The sequence below is a fragment of the Heterodontus francisci genome, chromosome 28 (assembly GCF_036365525.1).
Source record: "Heterodontus francisci isolate sHetFra1 chromosome 28, sHetFra1.hap1, whole genome shotgun sequence".
Lineage (NCBI taxonomy): Eukaryota > Metazoa > Chordata > Chondrichthyes > Heterodontiformes > Heterodontidae > Heterodontus > Heterodontus francisci.
Window position 1 is genome coordinate 28,069,018 of NC_090398.1, and position 24,079 is coordinate 28,093,096.

A 24,079-nucleotide genomic window follows, 5' to 3' on the forward strand; every position below is an offset into this window, starting at 1 on the left:
TGCTGGGCTCATCCTTACACCCTTTCTTGAACAAGGGTGCAACATTTGCAATTCTCCAGTCCTCTGGCACCACCTCAGTATCTAAGGAAGATTATGTCCAGTGGAGACTCGATAGAGGTTTAGAACCATAGAAAAGTTACAGCACAGAAGGAAGCCATTCAGCCCATCATGTCTGCGCCAGCTGAAAAAAAAACTAGCCACCCAATCTAATCCCACTTTCCAGCATCTGCTCCTTGCAGGTTACTGCATTTCAGCTGCAGGTCCAGGTAACTTTTAAATGGGTTGAGCGTTTCTGCCTCCACCACTGATCCGGGCAGTGAATTCCAGACACCACCACCCTCTGGTTGGACAATATTTTCTTCACGTCCCCTCTAATTCTTCTATCAATCACCTTAAATCTGTGCCCTCAGTAAGTGACCTCTCCGCGAGGGGAAACAGGTCCTTCCTGTCTACTCTATCTTGGCCCCTCATAATTTTATACACCTCAATTAGTCAGCCCTCAGCCTCCTCGGTTCTGAGGAAAACAACCCTAGACGAACCAATCTTTCCTCATAGCGGCAATTTTACCAAGATTATGACAGGTTTGGATAAGATCGATAAAGAAATGCTGTTCCCATTAGTTGATGCTATGAGGACTAGGGGCCACAGATCTAAGATTTTGTGTAAGAGATGCAGGGGGGAGTGGAAAATATGAGGGAGAATTTTCTTCACAGCAAGTGTCAATGAGCTGAAACTCGCTGTCTCTCAGGACAGTGGAAGTGGAGATGATCAATGATTTATCAATGAAATTGGATGGGCACTTGAGAGAAATAAATTTGAAAAGCTATGGGGATAGAACAGGGGTATGGGGCTGACTGGATTGCACTACAGAGAGCCAGCATGGACGCAATGGGCCAAATGGCCTCCTTCTGTGCTGTAATACCTCAATTTAAGACTTGCGGTCAAACTAGTTGCATGAAAAAGCAGAGGCAGTGGAGGTGTCGAGAGAGGTGCAGCAGAGTGTTGTCAGTGGACATGTGAAAGCTGAGCCCTTGTCTTTACATTGTGTCTCCAAGGAGCAGCATAAGGATGAGAAATAGGAGGGGGTGAGGAGAGATCCATGGGGGTCTCCAGAGGCAATGGTGCAGGGGCAGGAAGAGAAGCCACTGAACAAGATTCTCTGGCTATCATTGGATGGGTAAGAGTGGAAACAAGTGAGTTCAGTCCCATTGAGCTGGACAATGAAGGAGAGGCACCGAAGCAGGATGTGTAGGAATCGGTTCGGACCTGTATAGGTAAAGAAGTCTCGACACCATTCGAAATCAATTACTCTTTATTGCTTGCAAGCTGAACTCAGCTGATTCTACTGCGCAGGAGCACACGCCCCACTGACAGTGTCACAAGTGAGTTCAGTTTAAACAATGCGAGTAGCATTTATACATTTCAGAGCGTCACTTGTTATTCTAAATTTAGTGTGGTTGCATAAGCAATTTACAGAAGCAGAAGGTTCAGCAGATTATTCTTTGCTCACATCCCCATATCTGTCATGGGTTCCGTCTACACCTTGAGACAGTTAGTGTGGTTAGATTAGGTACAAGCTGCATCCTGTTATCACTGTTTCTGAAGCGTTAGCACACCCAATCTGGAGGTCACGAACTTGCAATAGTTAGTGAATGAGTCATTTTTGTCTGCTGAGCTTTCTTATCCGAACAAACCAGATGGAACATTTTACTGCTGACATGACCTCGCAGATCATGCAGCCGGGAGTTTAGTCTCGTTTTCTCTAAAACTTGTTTTCATTGTCTTTTCTGGGTCAGGGCTAGGAGTCCGAGCAATTTTCCACATTTCCTCCTTTTATCATATCATGACAACAAAACATGCGGAGCGGAGAGGTAGGGGGCTTAAAGTAGTCGTGATCATTAAGTCCTTCAACATCAATACCTGCCAGTCGGGTAACCTCCCTGATTTCCACCTCGTCAGTAGCAGAGGTGCTTCTGGGAGGCTCCGAAGCGGTGGGACGATAACGTACGGGGAGCTGGGTCATGGTAGTCATTTCCCCACAATATCGGATCAGGAGGCACTTAATGATGCTTTGGAAGGCGGAAAAAAGGAGCATAACCACGACTATTACCAAAGAATGCATAATCCAGGTTCCCCAGCCACCGCCAAACAGCCAGTTCAGCCAATCCTCTCCTACTTTAGGGCCCTGCCTGAAATCATCAAGCTGGTCTTTAATGGCGTTAATGGCCTCGGTGATGTTGAGCGATTCATCCCGTACATTGGTAATACATTTGTCCCCCACGATCATACACACTCCCCCTTGCTGGGCCAGGGGGTAGTCTATAGCATAACGGGTCTGTTGGGTGTATAGTCGCAGTTCGGACAGCTCTCGATTGATGGCTTCCAGACCCCTTCTAGTGCTATTTCCCAGGATAGTTAGGCCGCAAATGAGATAATTCCTATTCTTAGCAGCTACGACTCCCGCCGATCCTCCCAGCGAGAGAGCACTAAGGAATCCGTAGCCCAGTGACGATCCCAGGGTAATAGGATCCTTCCAATCGGCGCAGAAGTCTGAACTGATAGCCCGGGCCACTATTCTCCTGCGAGTGTGAGAGTCTCTTGGGGGCATGGGACGGTGAGTGGTCCTATTGCTCCGACTGCAAAACGAATCGGGAGAGTTGGTGTTGCCGTTGTGTAAGTGCCGTTGAGGAGAAACATGAATCCCCTCTTGGCTCGGTAACATGTAATAATTTTGTTATTGATCTGTGTGAACTGGACGTACCACCAGTTGCGGGGGTCGGTTGATCTTCCATTTGACCCGATCATTTGGTGCGAATCGAATGGATACGACCATGCGTCTGAGCTCACATGGGTTCCATTACAATGGCCGCAAATGAATTGCCTGCCTGCCGTGACGTTGAAACATCTTTCCTTATCACATGTACATGAAAACTGGCCTCGGTGTATTTGGCAATGCTGGCGAGCACACTGTCTCTGTACACAAGTAGCGTTCTTAGGGACGAGGGCATAGGCACATCCCCAGCCCTGTCCCGTAAAACACAGGGGAAAATCCTCCCTCTTTGAACAGCTAGTCCCCCCTGTCCCCTGCACCCCCCTGCAATTGGGATGAGTGGGATCTATTAATTCTACACATCTTCCCTGCATACTCCTGTTGTATCTGCCCTCCTGTCCCTCACAGGGTTGACCTGATGTCTCGACAGTGTACAGTTGGAGAGGGTTCCAACCAGGAGTGGCCACAAATAAGGCCTCAACCGATCTGGCCAAGGGGTAACATACAGTCCGATTTCCATACAATTTGGTATGGACCTGGTGGAAAAGATTATCCTTCAATCCTTTGACCTGGGTGACCGTGACAATGTAGGTTATCGCAACTAAGAGTCCAAAGCTGAGGAGACTTTTTTGCAATGGCTCTTGTGAACCCATTTTGGTTTTCCTTTTAACTTGACAGCTGTAGGGGTTGTCAGGATGATATGGTACGGTCCTCTCCACCGGGTGCCGAGCTTCCGCTTGTTCCACTCTTTAATCAGGATGAAATCGCCGGGTTTCAGATCGCTCGACCAGTCGGCTGGTGATTCATCAGTCCCTTGGCATTTTTTTTCTGGACCGCTCTAACCTGCGAATGGAGAGCTTTGAGAGCAGAGGTTAGTGCCATCATTTAAGATATCATCTGGTCACTCATTACAGATCTAGAGTTCCCACAGGGTCAGTGGTTCATGGAGTCCTCATTGGTCGGCCATATAATATTTCGGCCGCCGAGAGTCCATGAGTTGTTTGAGGAGTGATCCTCATATGAAACAGGGCGATTGGTAAGACCTGAAGCCAATTTAGTCTAGTTTCGATTGTCAATTTTGCAAGTTTGGTTTTCAATGTTTGGTTAGCTCTTTCCACTACTCCAGCAGCTTGTGGCCGCTGTGGACAGTGGAATTGTTGTCTAATTTTTAATGCCGAACATAATTCAACGTTTATTTGTCCCACAAAATGTGGACCATTATCTGAACTTATAGCGTGAGGTATGCCGAACCTTGGAATGACATCCTTCATCAATATTTTCACCACTGTTTCAGCAGTATTATCTACTGTGGGGTAAGCTTCTATCCACCTCATAAATACATCGAATAAAACAAGACAATATTTGTAACTATGTACACGGGGTAATTCAATAAAATCAATCTGAACAGTTGAAAAAGGTCCATCTGGCAAGGGTGTGGAGCCCTGCTTACATTTTGCGCCCTGGCCAATGTTGTATTTCTGACAAGTTGTGCACCTTGCAGCCACTCTTTCAGCGCTTGAAGAGAAATTCGGGCTCCACCAGGATTGCAATAATAATTTTACCATTCCCTCCTTGCCAAGATGTGTACATGTGTGGACAGAGTCCAGGAATAATGGTAAAAATGCATCGGGCAGACAGACCTGCCCTGCAGGGGAAGTCCAAAGGTTGGATTTGTTGTCAAAGGTATAACCCGAGGACTGCCAAACCCGTTTTTCTGAGTCAGAGGTGTCCCTCTGACATTCAGAAACAACCTCAATGCTCGGTAAAGCCTCGGTATCAGAAGTGGGAATCACTGAATCAGGTTTTTTCCTGTTCATCATTTGAGGGACTACCAAAGCACAAAAGGTGCGAGCATGTTTGGCTGCCAAATCAGCTCTATTGTTACCTTGAGCGACATCAGAATCAAGGGGAACGTGAGCAGGACATTTAATGATCGCCAATTGTCGGGGCAACTGGATAGCCTGTAAAAGATTCTCAACGTAGACCTCATTGCAAATGGACGTGCCGGCAGATGTGAAAAATCCGCGCTGGGACCAAAGTTGGGCAAAATCATGGGCGACTCCGAAAGCGTATTGGGAGTCCGTATAAAGGTTCACAACCTTGTCCTGGGCCAGAATACATGCACGGGTCAGGGCAAAGAGTTCAGCTTTCTGAGCTGAAGTAGATTCCAGGAAGGCAGCTGCTTCCAGGACGTGGTGATCATCCACAATAGCGTATCCAGCAGAGCGTTGGCCGTCAGGTGTCAATGAGGAACTGCCGTCTACGTATAGGATCAGCTCCGTGTTCAGAAAGGGCTGGTCGGAGAGGTCGGAACGGGAGACCGTGAGGTGGTGGTTTAACTCGATACAATCATGAGGGGGACTGGACAGAGTGGACGGAGGATCTTCAAGAAAGAGGGCTGGGTTGATGGCTGAACAATAGTGAAAGGATATAAAGAAATTCTGCAGTAGCGATATCTCATAGCGACTTTGCCGGGCAGTAGTGAGGTGCTGGGTCTGTTGGCTTGTGAGTAAGGCCACCACTGAGTGCGTGGTATAAATATGGACCAGTTTCTGTAATGTGAGACTGGAGGAGGCCTGGACAAGTGCGTGTGTCAAGAATGGCGGGGAACAAGGAGGGTTCCAGCGAAACATGGGCTCCTTCTGACCGTACCAAATATCGCCCTCGTCGTCAGTGTCCGTGTTCCCCATATCGGAGTCATCTTCTCGTTGGTATAGTTCTTTAGGGAGTAACTTGGATGGTTCCGAAGCGGGTTTAGGTTCGTTTTTGGTTCTCAGTCTTGTCCGGGTAGTGATCGGGTCAGTGGATGAACGTGGGCTGTGTCGGGGGGTGGGCATGGGCGGCTGTAGTGGAGGTCCAGGGGTTAGGGGAGGGGACGGTCTCAACGAGGGGGCCGTCGTAGAACCCTCCACAGGGCCGGCAAGGAAGGAAACCAACTCAAAAGTAAACTTATATTTTAGAGACAGCAAGATATTGGAGATGCTGGAAGTCTGAAAAAAACCAATAAAATGTTGGAAACCCTCAGTGGGTCAGACAGTGTCTGTGGGGAGAGGATGGTGAGGTTAATGGTTCAGGTTGATGACCATTCCTGAGAACAGGATCAGGATCTGAAACATTAACCCCACCTTCCTCTCTCCACAGATACTCTCTGATCCACTGAGTATTTCCAGCATTTTCTGCTTTATTTCTAATATCATTCCTCACCCCATTTCAGACTAGATTCTGTGTTTTCTTGGTTTGGATTCTATTTCAGAATACACTAGGAAACTGATGTTGGCTTTGTATCCAACATTGATTTTGGAAGCACATTCCCTGCTTGCTTTGACCACTGTTGTTCGATTTCTGTATTGTGTGTCTCTGAGACCAATGAAATAGGAGGTAAACACTCACCCGGTGTTTAATGTCTTTTACCATCTCCAGTACTAAACATTGGGCTTGTTGAAAGGTAATGAAGCTGTGTTCAGCATTCACTATCTGACAATACACCACATCTGCTGGTCAGAGGCCATGCTGATCTTTGAGGTTTGTCTCTGCATCGTGTTCAGTGAATTGACAGGAATGAGTTTCACAGTTCAATCTCCTATTTGATTTGTCCCCAAATCTGAGACATTTTAACACTGATCGGACGGATGATGTTGGTGTGAGTTCAGCCCCACGTAATAAACAGACAGGTGTCCATCTGCTGGGCTCTGCCCAAGACGAGAGTCACCCCTCAGATCAAATCCCTTTACTCAAAATTGTACACAAGATTCACTTGGACCTCTGTGTGGTTATGAAGGTGTTTCTGGTTTTTGTGTATTTTGAGACAGAAACTGATCTCACTTCACATTCCACTGCACGGCCTCATTCTGGGTAATTGTTCTCGATGGTCAGACTCTCCCAGTCTCATTCTCACCATTTCCTAAATTACCTCATTAGCTTTTTACTGTCTACAGGACCAGTGTTTCTCAGAGTAAATTGGACTTTCTCTTACCTTTCTCCCCAGTCGATCTATGGAAGCTCTTTGAATCAAAGGGTTCTCTCTGGTTGGTGCTTTCACAATCCTGTGCTAGTTCACCTGCTGTTGTTCCTCAGTTGACAATCCCTGTTTACATCCAGCTGTGGACGTTTCTCATCACTCCGTCATTCACCAGGAGATCTAACTACAGCATAACAGAAAATGAGAAGGATGCAGGCGGTGTGAGGTAATGTAATGTACACTTGTCTTCTAACCCATCAAAGTGAAATTTAAGAGACAAATTTTTCTGTTTGATTTTGTTCCTTTCCACAGATCCCCGGTCTGTCCAACTGGGCTACAGGAAAACAACCAGTGTTTGCGGCAGAAACGTGACTTTTTTCTCGGCACCGTGGACATACTGACACGGTAATAGAAACTGTCTCTTGGATTGCTGAGGTAACAGAGGGACCAACGGCTGCTGGGATCCTCCACGTCTTCAGGATCAGGGCCTTGTGTGTCTGGTGAATTCAGTCCCTTTCTCAGATCCCCAACTCACCCACCTGGAATTCCCACAAACCTTCACAAATGAATATGGAAATGTGGCATTTTACCTCTGTACTAGAGGCAAACGTCTGATCTCACTGGGTCCATCCTCCCCAGGTTACACACTGTCTGATCTCACTGGGTCCATCCTCCCCGGGTTACACACTGTCTGATCTCACTGGGTCCATCCTCCCCAGGTGACACACTGTCTGATCACACTGGGTCCATCCTCCCCGGGTTACACACTGTCTGATCTCACTGGGTCCAGTCTCCCGGGAGACACACTGTCAGATCACACTGGGTCCATCCTCCCCCGGTTCCACACTGTCTGATCTCACTGGGTCCATCCCCCCCGGGTTACACACAGTCTGATCTCACTGGGTCCATCCTCCCCGGGTTACAGACTGTCTGATCTCACTGGATCCACCCTCCCCCGGTTACACACTGTCTGATCACACTGGGTCCATCCTACCCGGGTTACTCACTGACTGATCTCACTGGGTCCATCCTCCCCGGGTTACACACTGTCTGATCTCACTGGGTCCATCCTCCCCGGGTTAGACACTGTCTGATCTCACTGGGTCCATTCTCCCCGGGTTACACACTGTCTGATCTCACTAGGTCCATCCTTCCCGGGTTACACACTGTCTGATCTCACTGGGTCCATCCTCCCCGGGTTCCACACTCTCTGATCTCACTGGGTCCATCCTCCCCGGGTTCCACACTGTCTGATCTCACTGGGTACATCCTTCCCGGGATACACACTGTCTGATCTCACTGGGTCCATCCTTCCCGGGTAACACACTGTCTGATCTCACCGGGTCCATCCTCCCCCGGTTACACACTGTCTGATCTCACTGGGTCCATCCTCCCCTGCTTACACACTGTCTCATCTCACTGGGTCCATCCTCCCCGGGTTACACACTGTCTGATCACACTGGGTCCATCCTCCCCGGGTTAGACACTGTCTGATGTCACTGGGTCCATCCTCCCCGGGTTACACACTGCCTGATCTCACTGGGTCCATCCTGCCCGGGTTAGACACTGTCTGACCTCACTGGGTCCATCCTCCCCAGGTGACACACTGTCTGATCTCACTGGTTCCATCCTCCCCGGGTTACACACTGTCTGATCACACTGGGTCCATCCTCCCCGGGTTACACACTGTCTGATCACACTGGGTCCATCCTCCCCGGGTTACATACTGTCTGATCACACTGTGTCCATCCTCCCCGGGTTACACACTGTCTGATCACACTGGGTCCATCCTCCCCGGGTGACACACTGTCTGATCTCACTGGGTCCATCCTCCCCGGGTGACACACTGTCTGATCTCACTGGGTCCATCCTGCCCGGGCTACTCACTGTCTGATCTCACTGGGTCCATACTCCCAGTGTTACACACTGTATGATCACACTGGCTCCATCCTCCCCAGGATACACACTGTCTGATCTCACTGGGTCCATCCTGCCCGGGTTACACACTGTCTGATCTCACTGGGTCCATTCTCCCCAGGTTACACACTGTCTGATCTCACTGGGTCCATCCTTCGCGGGTTACACACTGTCTGATCTCACTGGGTCCTTCCTTCCCGGTTTACACACTGTCTGATCTCACTGGGTCCATACTCCCAGTGTTACACACTGTATGATCACACTGGGTCCATCCTCCCCAGGATACACACTGTCTGATCTCACTGGGTCCATCCTCCCCGGGTTTCACACTGTCTGATCTCACTGGGTCCATCCTCCCCGGGTTACACACTGTCTGATCTCACTGGGTCCATCCTCCCCGGGTTACACACTGTCTGATCTCACTGGGTCCATCCTCCCCGGGTTACAGACTGTCTGATCTCACTGGATCCACCCTCCCCCGGTTACACACTGTCTGATCTCACTGGGTCCATCCTCCCCGGGTTTCACACTGTCTGATCTCACTGGGTCCATCCTCCCCGGGTTACACACTGTCTGATCTCACTGGGTCCATCCTACCCGGGTTACTCACTGACTGATCTCACTGGGTCCAGCCTCCCCGGGTTACAGACTGTCTGATCTCACCGGGTCCATCCTCCCCGGGTTACACACTGTCTGATCTCACTGGGTCCATCCTCCCCGGGTTACACACTGTCTGATCTCACTGGGTCCATCCTCCCCGGGTTAGACACTGTCTGATCTCACTGGGTCCATTCTCCCCGGGTTACACACTGTCTGATCTCACTAGGTCCATCCTTCCCGGGTTACACACTGTCTGATCTCACTGGGTCCATCCTCCCCGGGTTCCACACTGTCTGATCTCACTGGGTCCATCCTCCCCGGGTTCCACACTGTCTGATCTCACTGGGTACATCCTTCCCGGGATACACACTGTCTGATCTCACTGGGTCCATCCTTCCCGGGTTACACACTGTCTGATCTCACCGGGTCCATCCTCCCCCGGTTACACACTGTCTGATCTCACCGGGTCCATCCTCCCCGGGTTGCACACTGTCTGATCACAGTGGGTTCATCCTCCCCCGGTTACACACTGTCTGATCTCACCGGGTCCATCCACCCCGGGTTCCACACTGTCTTATCTCACTGGGTCCATCCTCCCCGGGTTACACACTGTCTGATCTCACTGGGTCCATCCACCCCGGGTTACACACTGTCTGATCTCACTGGGTCCTTCCTCCCCGGGATACACACTGTCTGATCTCACTGGGTCCATCCTCCCCTGGTTACACACTGTCTGATCTCACTGGGTCCATACTCCCAGTGTTACACACTGTATGATCACACTGGCTCCATCCTCCCCAGGATACACACTGTCTGATCTCACTGGGTCCATCCTGCCCGGGTTACACACTGTCTGATCTCACTGGGTCCATCCTCCCCGGGTTACACACTGCCTGATCTCACTGGGTCCATCCTCCCCAGGTTACACACTGTCTGATCACACTGGTTCCATCCTCCCCGGGTTACACACTGTCTGATCACACTGGGTCCATCCTCCCCGGGTTACACACTGTCTGATCACACTGGGTCCATCATTCCCGGGTTACACACTGTCTGATATAACTGGGTCCATCCATCCCGGGTTACAAACTGGGTCCATCCCCCCCCGGGTTACACACTGTCTGATCACACTGGGTCCATCCTTCCCGGGTTACACACTGTCTGATCTCACCGGGTCCATCCTCCCCGGGTTACACACTGTCTGATCTCACCAGGTCCATCCTGCCCGGGATACTCACTGTCTGATCACACTGGGTCCATCCTCCCCGGGTTACTCAATGTCTGATCTCACTGGGTCCATCCTCCCCGGGTTACACACTGTCTGATCACACTGGGTCCATCCTCCCCGGGTGACACACTGTCTGATCACACTGGGTCCATCCTCCCCGGGTTACATACTGTCTGATCACACTGGGTCCATCCTCCCCGGGTTACACACTGTCTGATCTCACTGGGTCCATCGTCCCCGGGTTACATACTGTCTGATCACACTGTGTCCATCCTCCCCGGGTTACACACTGTCTGATCTCACCGGGTCCATCCTCCCCGGGTTACACACTGTCTGATCTCACCGGGTCCATCCTCCCCGGGTTACACAATGTCTGATCTCACTGGGTCCATCCTGCCCGGGTTACTCACAGTCTGATCACACTGGGTCCATCCTCCCCGGGTTACACACTGATCACACCGGGTCCACCCTCCCCGGGTTACACACTGTCTGATCACACTGGGTCCATCCTCCCCGGGTTACACACTGTCTGATCACACTGGGTCCATCCTCCCCGGGTTACACACTGTCTGATCACACTGGGTCCATCCTCCACGGGTTACACACTGTCTGATCACACTGGGTCCATCCTCCCCGGGTTACTCAGTCTGATCTCACTGGGTCCATCCTCCCCGGGTTGCACACTGTCTGATCTCACTGGGTCCATCCTCCCCGGGTTGCACACTGTCTGATCTCATTGGGTCCATCCTCCCCGGGTTACACACTGTCTGATCACACTGGGTCCATCCTCCCCGGGTTACACACTGTCTGATCACACTGGGTCCATCCTCCCCTGGTTGCACACTGTCTGATCACACTGGGTCCATCCTCCCCGGGTTACACACTGTCTGATCTCACTGGGTACATCCTCCCCGGGTTACACACTGTCTGATCTCACTTGGTCCATCCTCCCCGGGTTAGACACTGTCTGATCTCAGTGGGTCCATCCTCCCCGGGTTGCACACTGTCTGATCACACTGGGTCCATCCTCCCCCGGTTACACACTGCCTGATCTCACCGGGTCCCTCCTCCCCCGGTTACACACTGTCTGATATCACTGGGTCCATACTCCCAGTGTTACACACTGTATGATCACACTGGGTCCATCCTCCCCAGGATACACACTGTCTGATCTCACTGGGTCCATCCTCCCCGGGTTACACACTGTCTGATCTCACTGGGTCCATCCTCCCCGGGTTACACACTGTCTGATCTCACTGGGTCCATCCTCCCCGGGTTACACACTGTCTGATCTCACTGGGTCCATCCTCCCCGGGTTACAGACTGTCTGATCTCACTGGATCCATCCTCCCCCGGTTACACACTGTCTGATCACACTGGGTCCATCCTAGCCGGGTTACTCACTGTCTGATCTCACCGGGTCCATCCTCCCCGGGTTTCAGACTGTCTGATCTAACTGGGCCCATCCTTCCCGGGTTACACACTGTCTAATCTCACTGGGTCCATCCTCCCCGGGTTACACACTGTCTGATCTCACTGGGTCCATCCTTCCCGGGTTACACACTGTCTGATCTCTCTGGGTCCATCCACCCCGGGTTACACACTGTCTGATCTCACTGGGTCCATCCTCCCCGGGATACACACTGTCTGATCTCACTGGGTCCATCCTCCCCTGGTTACACACTGTCTGATCTCACTGGGTCCATACTCCCAGTGTTACACACTGTATGATCACACTGGGTCCATCCTCCCCGGGTTACACACTGTCTGATCACACTGGGTCCATCCTCCCCGGGTTACATACTGTCTGATCACACTGGGTCCATCCTCCCCGGGTTACACACTATCTGATCTCACTGGGTCCATCCTCCCCGGGTTACACACTGTCTGATCTCACTGGGTCCATCCTGCCCGGGCTACTCACTGTCTGATCACACTGGGTCCATCCTCCCCGGGTTACACACTGATCACACCGGGTCCATCCTCCCCGAGTTACACACCGTCTGATCTCACCGGGTCCATCCTTCCCGGGTTACACACTGTCTGATCACACTGGGTCCATACCCCCCCCCGGTTACACACTGTCTGATCTCACTGGGTCCATCCTTCCCGGGTTACACACTGTCTGATCACACTGGGTACATCCTCCCCTGGGTTACACACTATCTGATCGCACTGGGTCCATCCTCCCCGGGTTACACACTGTCTGATCACACTGGGTCCATCCTCCCCGGGTTACTCACTATCTGATCACACTGGGTCCATCCTCCCCGGGTTACACACTGTCTGATCACACTGGGTCCATCCTCCCCGGGTTACACACTGTCTGATCACACTGGGTACATCCTCTCCGGGTTACACACTGTCTGATCGCACTGGGTCCATCCTCCCCGGGTTACACACTGTCTGATCACACTGGGTCCATCCTCCCCGGGTTACTCACTATCTGATCACACTGGGTCCATCCTCCCCGGGTTACACACTGTCTGATCACACTGGGTCCATCCTTCCCAGGTTACACACTGTCTGATCACACTGGGTCCATTCCCTCCCCGGGTTACACACTGTCTGATCGCACTGGGTCCATCCTCCCCGGGTTACACACTGTCTGATCACACTGGGTCCATCCTCCCCGGGTTACATACTGTTGATCACACTGTGTCCATCCTCCCCGGGTTACACACTATCTGATCTCACTGGGTCCATCCTCCCCGGGTTACACACTGTCTGATCTCACCGGGTCCATCCTCCCCGGGTTGCACAATGTCTGATCTGACTGGGTCCATCCTGCCCGGGTGACTCACTGTGTGATCACACTGGGTCCATCCTCCCCGGGTTACATACTGTCTGATCACACTGTGTCCATCCTCCCCGGGTTACACACTATCTGATCTCACTGGGTCCATCCTCCGCGGGCTACACACTGTCTGATCTCACCGGGTCCATCCTCCCCGGGTTACACAATGTCTGAACTCACTGGGTCCATCCTCCCCGGGTTACACACTGTCTGATCTCACTGGGTCCATCCTGCCCGGGTTACACACTGTCTGATCTCACTGGGTACATCCTCCCCGGGTTACACACTGTCTGATCTCACTGGGTCCATCCTCCCCTGGTTGCACACTGTCTGATCACACTGGGTCCATCCTCCCCTGGTTGCACACTGTCTGATCACACTGGGTCCATCCTCCCCGGGTTGCACACTGTCTGATCACACTGGGTCCATCCTCCCCGGGTTACTCACTGTCTGATCACACAGGGTCCATCCTCCCCGGGTTACACACTGATCACACCGGGTCCATCCTCCGGGGGTTACACACTGTCTGATCACACTGGGTCCATCCTCCCCGGGTTACACACTGTCTGATCACACTGGGTCCATCCTCCCCGGGTTACACACTGTCTGATCACACTGGGTCCATCCTCCACGGGTTACACACTGTCTGATCACACTGGGTCGATCCTCCCCGGGTTACTCACTGTCTGATCTCACTGGGTCCATCCTCCCCGGGTTGCACACTGTCTGATCTCACTGGGTCCATCCTCCCCGGGTTACACACTGTCTGATCTCACTGGGTCCATCCTCCCCGGGTTACAGACTGTCTGATCTCACTGGATCCATCCTCCCCCGGTTACACACTGTCTGATCACACTGGGTCCATCCTACCCGGGTTACTCACTGTCTGATCTCACTGGGTCCATCCTCCCCGGGTTACAGACTGTCTGATCTCACCGGGTCCATCCTCCCCGGGTTTCAGACTGTCTGATCTCACTGGGTCCATCCTTCCCGGGTTACACACTGTCTAATCTCACTGGGTCCATCCTCCCCGGGTTACACACTGTCTGATCTCACTGGGTCCATCCTTCCCGGGTTACACACTGTCTGATCTCTCTGGGTCCATCCACCCCGGGTTACACACTGTCTGATCTCACTGGGTCCATCCTCCCCGGGATACACATTGTCTGATCTCACTGGGTCCATCCTCCCCTGGTTACACACTGTCTGATCTCACTGGGTCCATACTCCCAGTGTTACACACTGTATGATCACACTGGGTCCATCCTCCCCGGGTTACACACTGTCTGATCACACTGGGTCCATCCGCCCCGGGTTACATACTGTCTGATCACACTGGGTCCATCCTCCCCGGGTTACACACTGTCTGATCACACTGGGTCCATCCTCCCCGGGTTACATACTGTCTGATCACACTGGGTCCATCCTCCCCGGGTTACACACTGTCTGATCTCACTGGGTCCATCCTGCCCGGGCTACTCACTGTCTGATCACACTGGGTCCATCCTCCCCGGGTTACACACTGATCACACCGGGTCCATCCTCCCCGAGTTACACACCGTCTGATCTCACCGGGTCCATCCTTCCCGGGTTACACACTGTCTGATCACACTGGGTCCATACCCACCCCCGGGTTACACACTGTCTGATCTCACTGGGCCCATCCTTCCCGGGTTACACACTGTCTGATCACACTGGGTACATCCTCCCCTGGGTTACACACTGTCTGATCGCACTGGGTCCATCCTCCCCGGGTTACACACTGTCTGATCACACTGGGTCCATCCTCCCCGGGTTACTCACTATCTGATCACACTGGGTCCATCCTCCCCGGGTTACACACTGTCTGATCACACTGGGTCCATCCTCCCCGGGTTACACACTGTCTGATCACACTGGGTACATCCTCTCCGGGTTACACACTGTCTGATCGCACTGGGTCCATCCTCCCCGGGTTACACACTGTCTGATCACACTGGGTCCATCCTCCCCGGGTTACTCACTATCTGATCACACTGGGTCCATCCTCCCCGGGTTACACACTGTCTGATCACACTGGGTCCATCCTTCCCAGGTTACACACTGTCTGATCACACTGGGTCCATTCCCCCCCCGGGTTACACACTGTCTGATCGCACTGGGTCCATCCTCCCCGGGTTACACACTGTCTGATCACACTGGGTACATCCTCCCCTGGGTTACACACTGTCTGATCGCACTGGGTCCATCCTCCCCGGGTTACACACTGTCTGATCACACTGGGTCCATCCTCCCCGGGTTACTCACTATCTGATCACACTGGGTCCATCCTCCCCGGGTTACACACTGTCTGATCACACCGGGTCCATCCTCCCCGGGTTACACACTGTCTGATCTCACCGGGTCCATCCTCCCCGGGTTGCACACTGTCTGATCTGACCGGGTCCATCCTGCCCGGGTTACTCACTGTCTGATCACACTGGGTCCATCCTCGCCGGGTTACATACTGTTGATCACACTGTGTCCATCCTCCCCGGGTTACACACTATCTGATCTCACTGGGTCCATCCTCCCCGGGTTACACACTGTCTGATCTCACCGGGTCCATCCTCCCCGGGTTGCACAATGTCTGATCTGACTGGGTCCATCCTGCCCGGGTGACTCACTGTGTGATCACACTGGGTCCATCCTCCCCGGGTTACATACTGTCTGATCACACTGTGTCCATCCTCCCCGGGTTACACACTATCTGATCTCACTGGGTCCATCCTCCGCGGTTTACACACTGTCTGATCTCACCGGGTCCATCCTCCCCGGGTTACACAATGTCTGAACTCACTGGGTCCATCCTCCCCGGGTTACACACTGTCTGATCTCACTGGGTCCATCCTGCCCGGGTTACACACTGTCTGATCTCACTGGGTACATCCTCCCCGGGTTACACACTGTCTGATCTCACTGGGTCCATCCTCCCCTGGTTGCACACTGTCTGATCACACTGGGTCCATCCTCCCCTGGTTGCACACTGTCTGATCACACTGGGTCCATCCTCCCCGGGTTGCACACTGTCTGATCACACTGGGTCCATCCTCCCCGGGTTACTCACTGTCTGATCACACAGGGTCCATCCTCCCCGGGTTACACACTGATCACACCGGGTCCATCCTCCGGGGGTTACACACTGTCTGATCACACTGGGTCCATCCTCCCCGGGTTACACACTGTCTGATCACACTGGGTCCATCCTCCCCGGGTTACACACTGTCTGATCACACTGGGTCCATCCTCCACGGGTTACACACTGTCTGATCACACTGGGTCGATCCTCCCCGGGTTACTCACTGTCTGATCTCACTGGGTCCATCCTCCCCGGGTTGCACACTGTCTGATCTCACTGGGTCCATCCTCCCCGGGTTACACACTGTCTGATCTCACTGGGTCCATCCTCCCCGGGTTACAGACTGTCTGATCTCACTGGATCCATCCTCCCCCGGTTACACACTGTCTGATCACACTGGGTCCATCCTACCCGGGTTACTCACTGTCTGATCTCACTGGGTCCATCCTCCCCGGGTTACAGACTGTCTGATCTCACCGGGTCCATCCTCCCCGGGTTTCAGACTGTCTGATCTCACTGGGTCCATCCTTCCCGGGTTACACACTGTCTAATCTCACTGGGTCCATCCTCCCCGGGTTACACACTGTCTGATCTCACTGGGTCCATCCTTCCCGGGTTACACACTGTCTGATCTCTCTGGGTCCATCCACCCCGGGTTACACACTGTCTGATCTCACTGGGTCCATCCTCCCCGGGATACACATTGTCTGATCTCACTGGGTCCATCCTCCCCTGGTTACACACTGTCTGATCTCACTGGGTCCATACTCCCAGTGTTACACACTGTATGATCACACTGGGTCCATCCTCCCCGGGTTACACACTGTCTGATCACACTGGGTCCATCCTCCCCGGGTTACATACTGTCTGATCACACTGGGTCCATCCTCCCCGGGTTACACACTGTCTGATCACACTGGGTCCATCCTCCCCGGGTTACATACTGTCTGATCACACTGGGTCCATCCTCCCCGGGTTACACACTGTCTGATCTCACTGGGTCCATCCTGCCCGGGCTACTCACTGTCTGATCACACTGGGTCCATCCTCCCCGGGTTACACACTGATCACACCGGGTCCATCCTCCCCGAGTTACACACCGTCTGATCTCACCGGGTCCATCCTTCCCGGGTTACACACTGTCTGATCACACTGGGTCCATCCTTCCCAGGTTACACACTGTCTGATCACACTGGGTCCATTCCCTCCCCGGGTTACACACTGTCTGATCGCACTGGGTCCATCCTCCCCGGGTTACACACTGTCTGATCACACTGGGTCCATCCTCCCCGGGTTACATACTGTTGATCACACTGTGTCCATCCTCCCCGGGTTACACACTATCTGATCTCACTGGGTCCATCCTCCCCGGGTTACACACTGTCTGATCTCACCGGGTCCATCCTCCCCGGGTTGCACAATGTCTGATCTGACTGGGTCCATCCTGCCCGGGTGACTCACTGTGTGATCACACTGGGTCCATCCTCCCCGGGTTACATACTGTCTGATCACACTGTGTCCATCCTCCCCGGGTTACACACTATCTGATCTCACTGGGTCCATCCTCCGCGGGTTACACACTGTCTGATCTCACCGGGTCCATCCTCCCCGGGTTACACAATGTCTGAACTCACTGGGTCCATCCTCCCCGGGTTACACACTGTCTGATCTCACTGGGTCCATCCTGCCCGGGTTACACACTGTCTGATCTCACTGGGTACATCCTCCCCGGGTTACACACTGTCTGATCTCACTGGGTCCATCCTCCCCTGGTTGCACACTGTCTGATCACACTGGGTCCATCCTCCCCTGGTTGCACACTGTCTGATCACACTGGGTCCATCCTCCCCGGGTTACTCACTGTCTGATCACACAGGGTCCATCCTCCCCGGGTTACACACTGATCACACCGGGTCCATCCTCCGGGGGTTACACACTGTCTGATCACACTGGGTCCATCCTCCCCGGGTTACACACTGTCTGATCACACTGGGTCCATCCTCCCCGGGTTACACACTGTCTGATCACACTGGGTCCATCCTCCACGGGTTACACACTGTCTGATCACACTGGGTCGATCCTCCCCGGGTTACTCACTGTCTGATCTCACTGGGTCCATCCTCCCCGGGTTGCACACTGTCTGATCTCACTGGGTCCATCCTCCCCGGGTTACACACTGTCTGATCTCACTGGGTCCATCCTCCCCGGGTTACAGACTGTCTGATCTCACTGGATCCATCCTCCCCCGGTTACACACTGTCTGATCACACTGGGTCCATCCTACCCGGGTTACTCACTGTCTGATCTCACTGGGTCCATCCTCCCCGGGTTACAGACTGTCTGATCTCACCGGGTCCATCCTCCCCGGGTTTCAGACTGTCTGATCTCACTGGGTCCATCCTTCCCGGGTTACACACTGTCTAATCTCACTGGGTCCATCCTCCCCGGGTTACACACTGTCTGATCTCACTGGGTCCATCCTTCCCGGGTTACACACTGTCTGATCTCTCTGGGTCCATCCACCCCGGGTTACACACTGTCTGATCTCACTGGGTCCATCCTCCCCGGGATACACATTGTCTGATCTCACTGGGTCCATCCTCCCCTGGTTACACACTGTCTGATCTCACTGGGTCCATACTCCCAGTGTTACACACTGTATGATCACACTGGGTCCATCCTCCCCGGGTTACACACTGTCTGATCACACTGGGTCCATCCTCCCCGGGTTACATACTGTCTGATCACACTGGGTCCATCCTCCCCGGGTTACACACTGTCTGATCACACTGGGTCCATCCTCCCCGGGTTACATACTGTCTGATCACACTGGGTCCATCCTCCCCGGGTTACACACTGTCTGATCTCACTGGGTCCATCCTGCCCGGGCTACTCACTGTCTGATCACACTGGGTCCATCCTCCCCGGGTTACACACTGATCACACCGGGTCCATCCTCCCCGAGTTACACACCGTCTGATCTCACCGGGTCCATCCTTCCCGGGTTACACACTGTCTGATCACACTGGGTCCATACCCACCCCCGGGTTACACACTGTCTGATCTCACTGGGCCCATCCTTCCCGGGTTACACACTGTCTGATCACACTGGGTACATCCTCCCCTGGGTTACACACTGTCTGATCGCACTGGGTCCATCCTCCCCGGGTTACACACTGTCTGATCACACTGGGTCCATCCTCCCCGGGTTACTCACTATCTGATCACACTGGGTCCATCCTCCCCGGGTTACACACTGTCTGATCACACTGGGTCCATCCTTCCCAGGTTACACACTGTCTGATCACACTGGGTCCATTCCCCCCCCGGGTTACACACTGTCTGATCGCACTGGGTCCATCCTCCCCGGGTTACACACTGTCTGATCACACTGGGTACATCCTCCCCTGGGTTACACACTGTCTGATCGCACTGGGTCCATCCTCCCCGGGTTACACACTGTCTGATCACACTGGGTCCATCCTCCCCGGGTTACTCACTATCTGATCACACTGGGTCCATCCTCCCCGGGTTACACACTGTCTGATCACACCGGGTCCATCCTCCCCGGGTTACACACTGTCTGATCTCACCGGGTCCATCCTCCCCGGGTTGCACACTGTCTGATCTGACCGGGTCCATCCTGCCCGGGTTACTCACTGTCTGATCACACTGGGTCCATCCTCGCCGGGTTACATACTGTTGATCACACTGTGTCCATCCTCCCCGGGTTACACACTATCTGATCTCACTGGGTCCATCCTCCCCGGGTTACACACTGTCTGATCTCACCGGGTCCATCCTCCCCGGGTTGCACAATGTCTGATCTGACTGGGTCCATCCTGCCCGGGTGACTCACTGTGTGATCACACTGGGTCCATCCTCCCCGGGTTACATACTGTCTGATCACACTGTGTCCATCCTCCCCGGGTTACACACTATCTGATCTCACTGGGTCCATCCTCCGCGGGTTACACACTGTCTGATCTCACCGGGTCCATCCTCCCCGGGTTACACAATGTCTGAACTCACTGGGTCCATCCTCCCCGGGTTACACACTGTCTGATCTCACTGGGTCCATCCTGCCCGGGTTACACACTGTCTGATCTCACTGGGTACATCCTCCCCGGGTTACACACTGTCTGATCTCACTGGGTCCATCCTCCCCTGGTTGCACACTGTCTGATCACACTGGGTCCATCCTCCCCTGGTTGCACACTGTCTGATCACACTGGGTCCATCCTCCCCGGGTTGCACACTGTCTGATCACACTGGGTCCATCCTCCCCGGGTTACTCACTGTCTGATCACACAGGGTCCATCCTCCCCGGGTTACACACTGATCACACCGGGTCCATCCTCCGGGGGTTACACACTGTCTGATCACACTGGGTCCATCCTCCCCGGGTTACACACTGTCTGATCACACTGGGTCCATCCTCCCCGGGTTACACACTGTCTGATCACACTGGGTCCATCCTCCCCGGGTTACACACTGTCTGATCACACTGGGTCCATCCTCCACGGGTTACACACTGTCTGATCACACTGGGTCGATCCTCCCCGGGTTACTCACTGTCTGATCTCACTGGGTCCATCCTCCCCGGGTTGCACACTGTCTGATCTCACTGGGTCCATCCTCCCCGGGTTACACACTGTCTGATCTCACTGGGTCCATCCTCCCCGGGTTACAGACTGTCTGATCTCACTGGATCCATCCTCCCCCGGTTACACACTGTCTGATCACACTGGGTCCATCCTACCCGGGTTACTCACTGTCTGATCTCACTGGGTCCATCCTCCCCGGGTTACAGACTGTCTGATCTCACCGGGTCCATCCTCCCCGGGTTTCAGACTGTCTGATCTCACTGGGTCCATCCTTCCCGGGTTACACACTGTCTAATCTCACTGGGTCCATCCTCCCCGGGTTACACACTGTCTGATCTCACTGGGTCCATCCTTCCCGGGTTACACACTGTCTGATCTCTCTGGGTCCATCCACCCCGGGTTACACACTGTCTGATCTCACTGGGTCCATCCTCCCCGGGATACACATTGTCTGATCTCACTGGGTCCATCCTCCCCTGGTTACACACTGTCTGATCTCACTGGGTCCATACTCCCAGTGTTACACACTGTATGATCACACTGGGTCCATCCTCCCCGGGTTACACACTGTCTGATCACACTGGGTCCATCCTCCCCGGGTTACATACTGTCTGATCACACTGGGTCCATCCTCCCCGGGTTACACACTGTCTGATCACACTGGGTCCATCCTCCCCGGGTTACATACTGTCTGATCACACTGGGTCCATCCTCCCCGGGTTACACACTGTCTGATCTCACTGGGTCCATCCTGCCCGGGCTACTCACTGTCTGATCACACTGGGTCCATCCTCCCCGGGTTACACACTGATCACACCGGGTCCATCCTCCCCGAGTTACACACCGTCTGATCTCACCGGGTCCATCCTTCCCGGGTTACACACTGTCTGATCACACTGGGTCCATACCCACCCCCGGGTTACACACTGTCTGATCTCACTGGGCCCATCCTTCCCGGGTTACACACTGTCTGATCACACTGGGTACATCCTCCCCTGGGTTACACACTGTCTGATCGCACTGGGTCCATCCTCCCCGGGTTACACACTGTCTGATCACACTGGGTCCATCCTCCCCGGGTTACTCACTATCTGATCACACTGGGTCCATCCTCCCCGGGTTACACACTGTCTGATCACACTGGGTCCATCCTCCCCGGGTTACACACTGTCTGATCACACTGGGTACATCCTCTCCGGGTTACACACTGTCTGATCGCACTGGGTCCATCCTCCCCGGGTTACACACTGTCTGATCACACTGGGTCCATCCTCCCCGGGTTACTCACTATCTGATCACACTGGGTCCATCCTCCCCGGGTTACACACTGTCTGATCACACTGGGTCCATCCTTCCCAGGTTACACACTGTCTGATCACACTGGGTCCATTCCCCCCCCGGGTTACACACTGTCTGATCGCACTGGGTCCATCCTCCCCGGGTTACACACTGTCTGATCACACTGGGTACATCCTCCCCTGGGTTACACACTGTCTGATCGCACTGGGTCCATCCTCCCCGGGTTACACACTGTCTGATCACACTGGGTCCATCCTCCCCGGGTTACTCACTATCTGATCACACTGGGTCCATCCTCCCCGGGTTACTCACTATCTGATCACACTGGGTCCATCCTCCCCGGGTTACACACTGTCTGATCACACCGGGTCCATCCTCCCCGGGTTACACACTGTCTGATCTCACCGGGTCCATCCTCCCCGGGTTGCACACTGTCTGATCTGACCGGGTCCATCCTGCCCGGGTTACTCACTGTCTGATCACACTGGGTCCATCCTCGCCGGGTTACATACTGTTGATCACACTGTGTCCATCCTCCCCGGGTTACACACTATCTGATCTCACTGGGTCCATCCTCCCCGGGTTACACACTGTCTGATCTCACCGGGTCCATCCTCCCCGGGTTGCACAATGTCTGATCTGACTGGGTCCATCCTGCCCGGGTGACTCACTGTGTGATCACACTGGGTCCATCCTCCCCGGGTTACATACTGTCTGATCACACTGTGTCCATCCTCCCCGGGTTACACACTATCTGATCTCACTGGGTCCATCCTCCGCGGGTTACACACTGTCTGATCTCACCGGGTCCATCCTCCCCGGGTTACACAATGTCTGAACTCACTGGGTCCATCCTCCCCGGGTTACACACTGTCTGATCTCACTGGGTCCATCCTGCCCGGGTTACACACTGTCTGATCTCACTGGGTACATCCTCCCCGGGTTACACACTGTCTGATCTCACTGGGTCCATCCTCCCCTGGTTGCACACTGTCTGATCACACTGGGTCCATCCTCCCCTGGTTGCACACTGTCTGATCACACTGGGTCCATCCTCCCCGGGTTGCACACTGTCTGATCACACTGGGTCCATCCTCCCCGGGTTACTCACTGTCTGATCACACAGGGTCCATCCTCCCCGGGTTACACACTGATCACACCGGGTCCATCCTCCGGGGGTTACACACTGTCTGATCACACTGGGTCCATCCTCCCCGGGTTACACACTGTCTGATCACACTGGGTCCATCCTCCCCGGGTTACACACTGTCTGATCACACTGGGTCCATCCTCCACGGGTTACACACTGTCTGATCACACTGGGTCGATCCTCCCCGGGTTACTCACTGTCTGATCTCACTGGGTCCATCCTCCCCGGGTTGCACACTGTCTGATCTCACTGGGTCCATCCTCCCCGGGTTACACACTGTCTGATCTCACTGGGTCCATCCTCCCCGGGTTACAGACTGTCTGATCTCACTGGATCCATCCTCCCCCGGTTACACACTGTCTGATCACACTGGGTCCATCCTACCCGGGTTACTCACTGTCTGATCTCACTGGGTCCATCCTCCCCGGGTTACAGACTGTCTGATCTCACCGGGTCCATCCTCCCCGGGTTTCAGACTGTCTGATCTCACTGGGTCCATCCTTCCCGGGTTACACACTGTCTAATCTCACTGGGTCCATCCTCCCCGGGTTACACACTGTCTGATCTCACTGGGTCCATCCTTCCCGGGTTACACACTGTCTGATCTCTCTGGGTCCATCCACCCCGGGTTACACACTGTCTGATCTCACTGGGTC

At 53.9% G+C, this 24,079-nt stretch overlaps 1 protein-coding gene across 2 annotated transcripts in view; it reads right to left on the reverse strand.

Annotated features, from left to right (window-relative positions):
* Positions 1-1,294: 1,294 nt before the first annotated feature.
* Positions 1,295-24,079, reverse strand: part of LOC137385159 (endogenous retrovirus group FC1 Env polyprotein-like) — a 56,156-nt gene continuing 33,371 nt past the window's right edge. Inside the window, exons 2-3 of one of the 2 annotated variants that reach the window (XM_068060122.1) lie at positions 6,744-6,908; positions 1,295-3,627 (exon numbers count right to left, since the gene is read on the reverse strand). In XM_068060122.1, the coding sequence (XP_067916223.1) occupies positions 1,799-2,722 (924 nt within the window). In that variant the 5' untranslated portion in view covers positions 2,723-3,627; positions 6,744-6,908 and the 3' untranslated portion in view covers positions 1,295-1,798. Of the gene's footprint in view, positions 3,628-6,743; positions 6,913-24,079 lie in introns of both variants that reach the window. The other variant, XM_068060120.1, reaches the window with a different exon arrangement.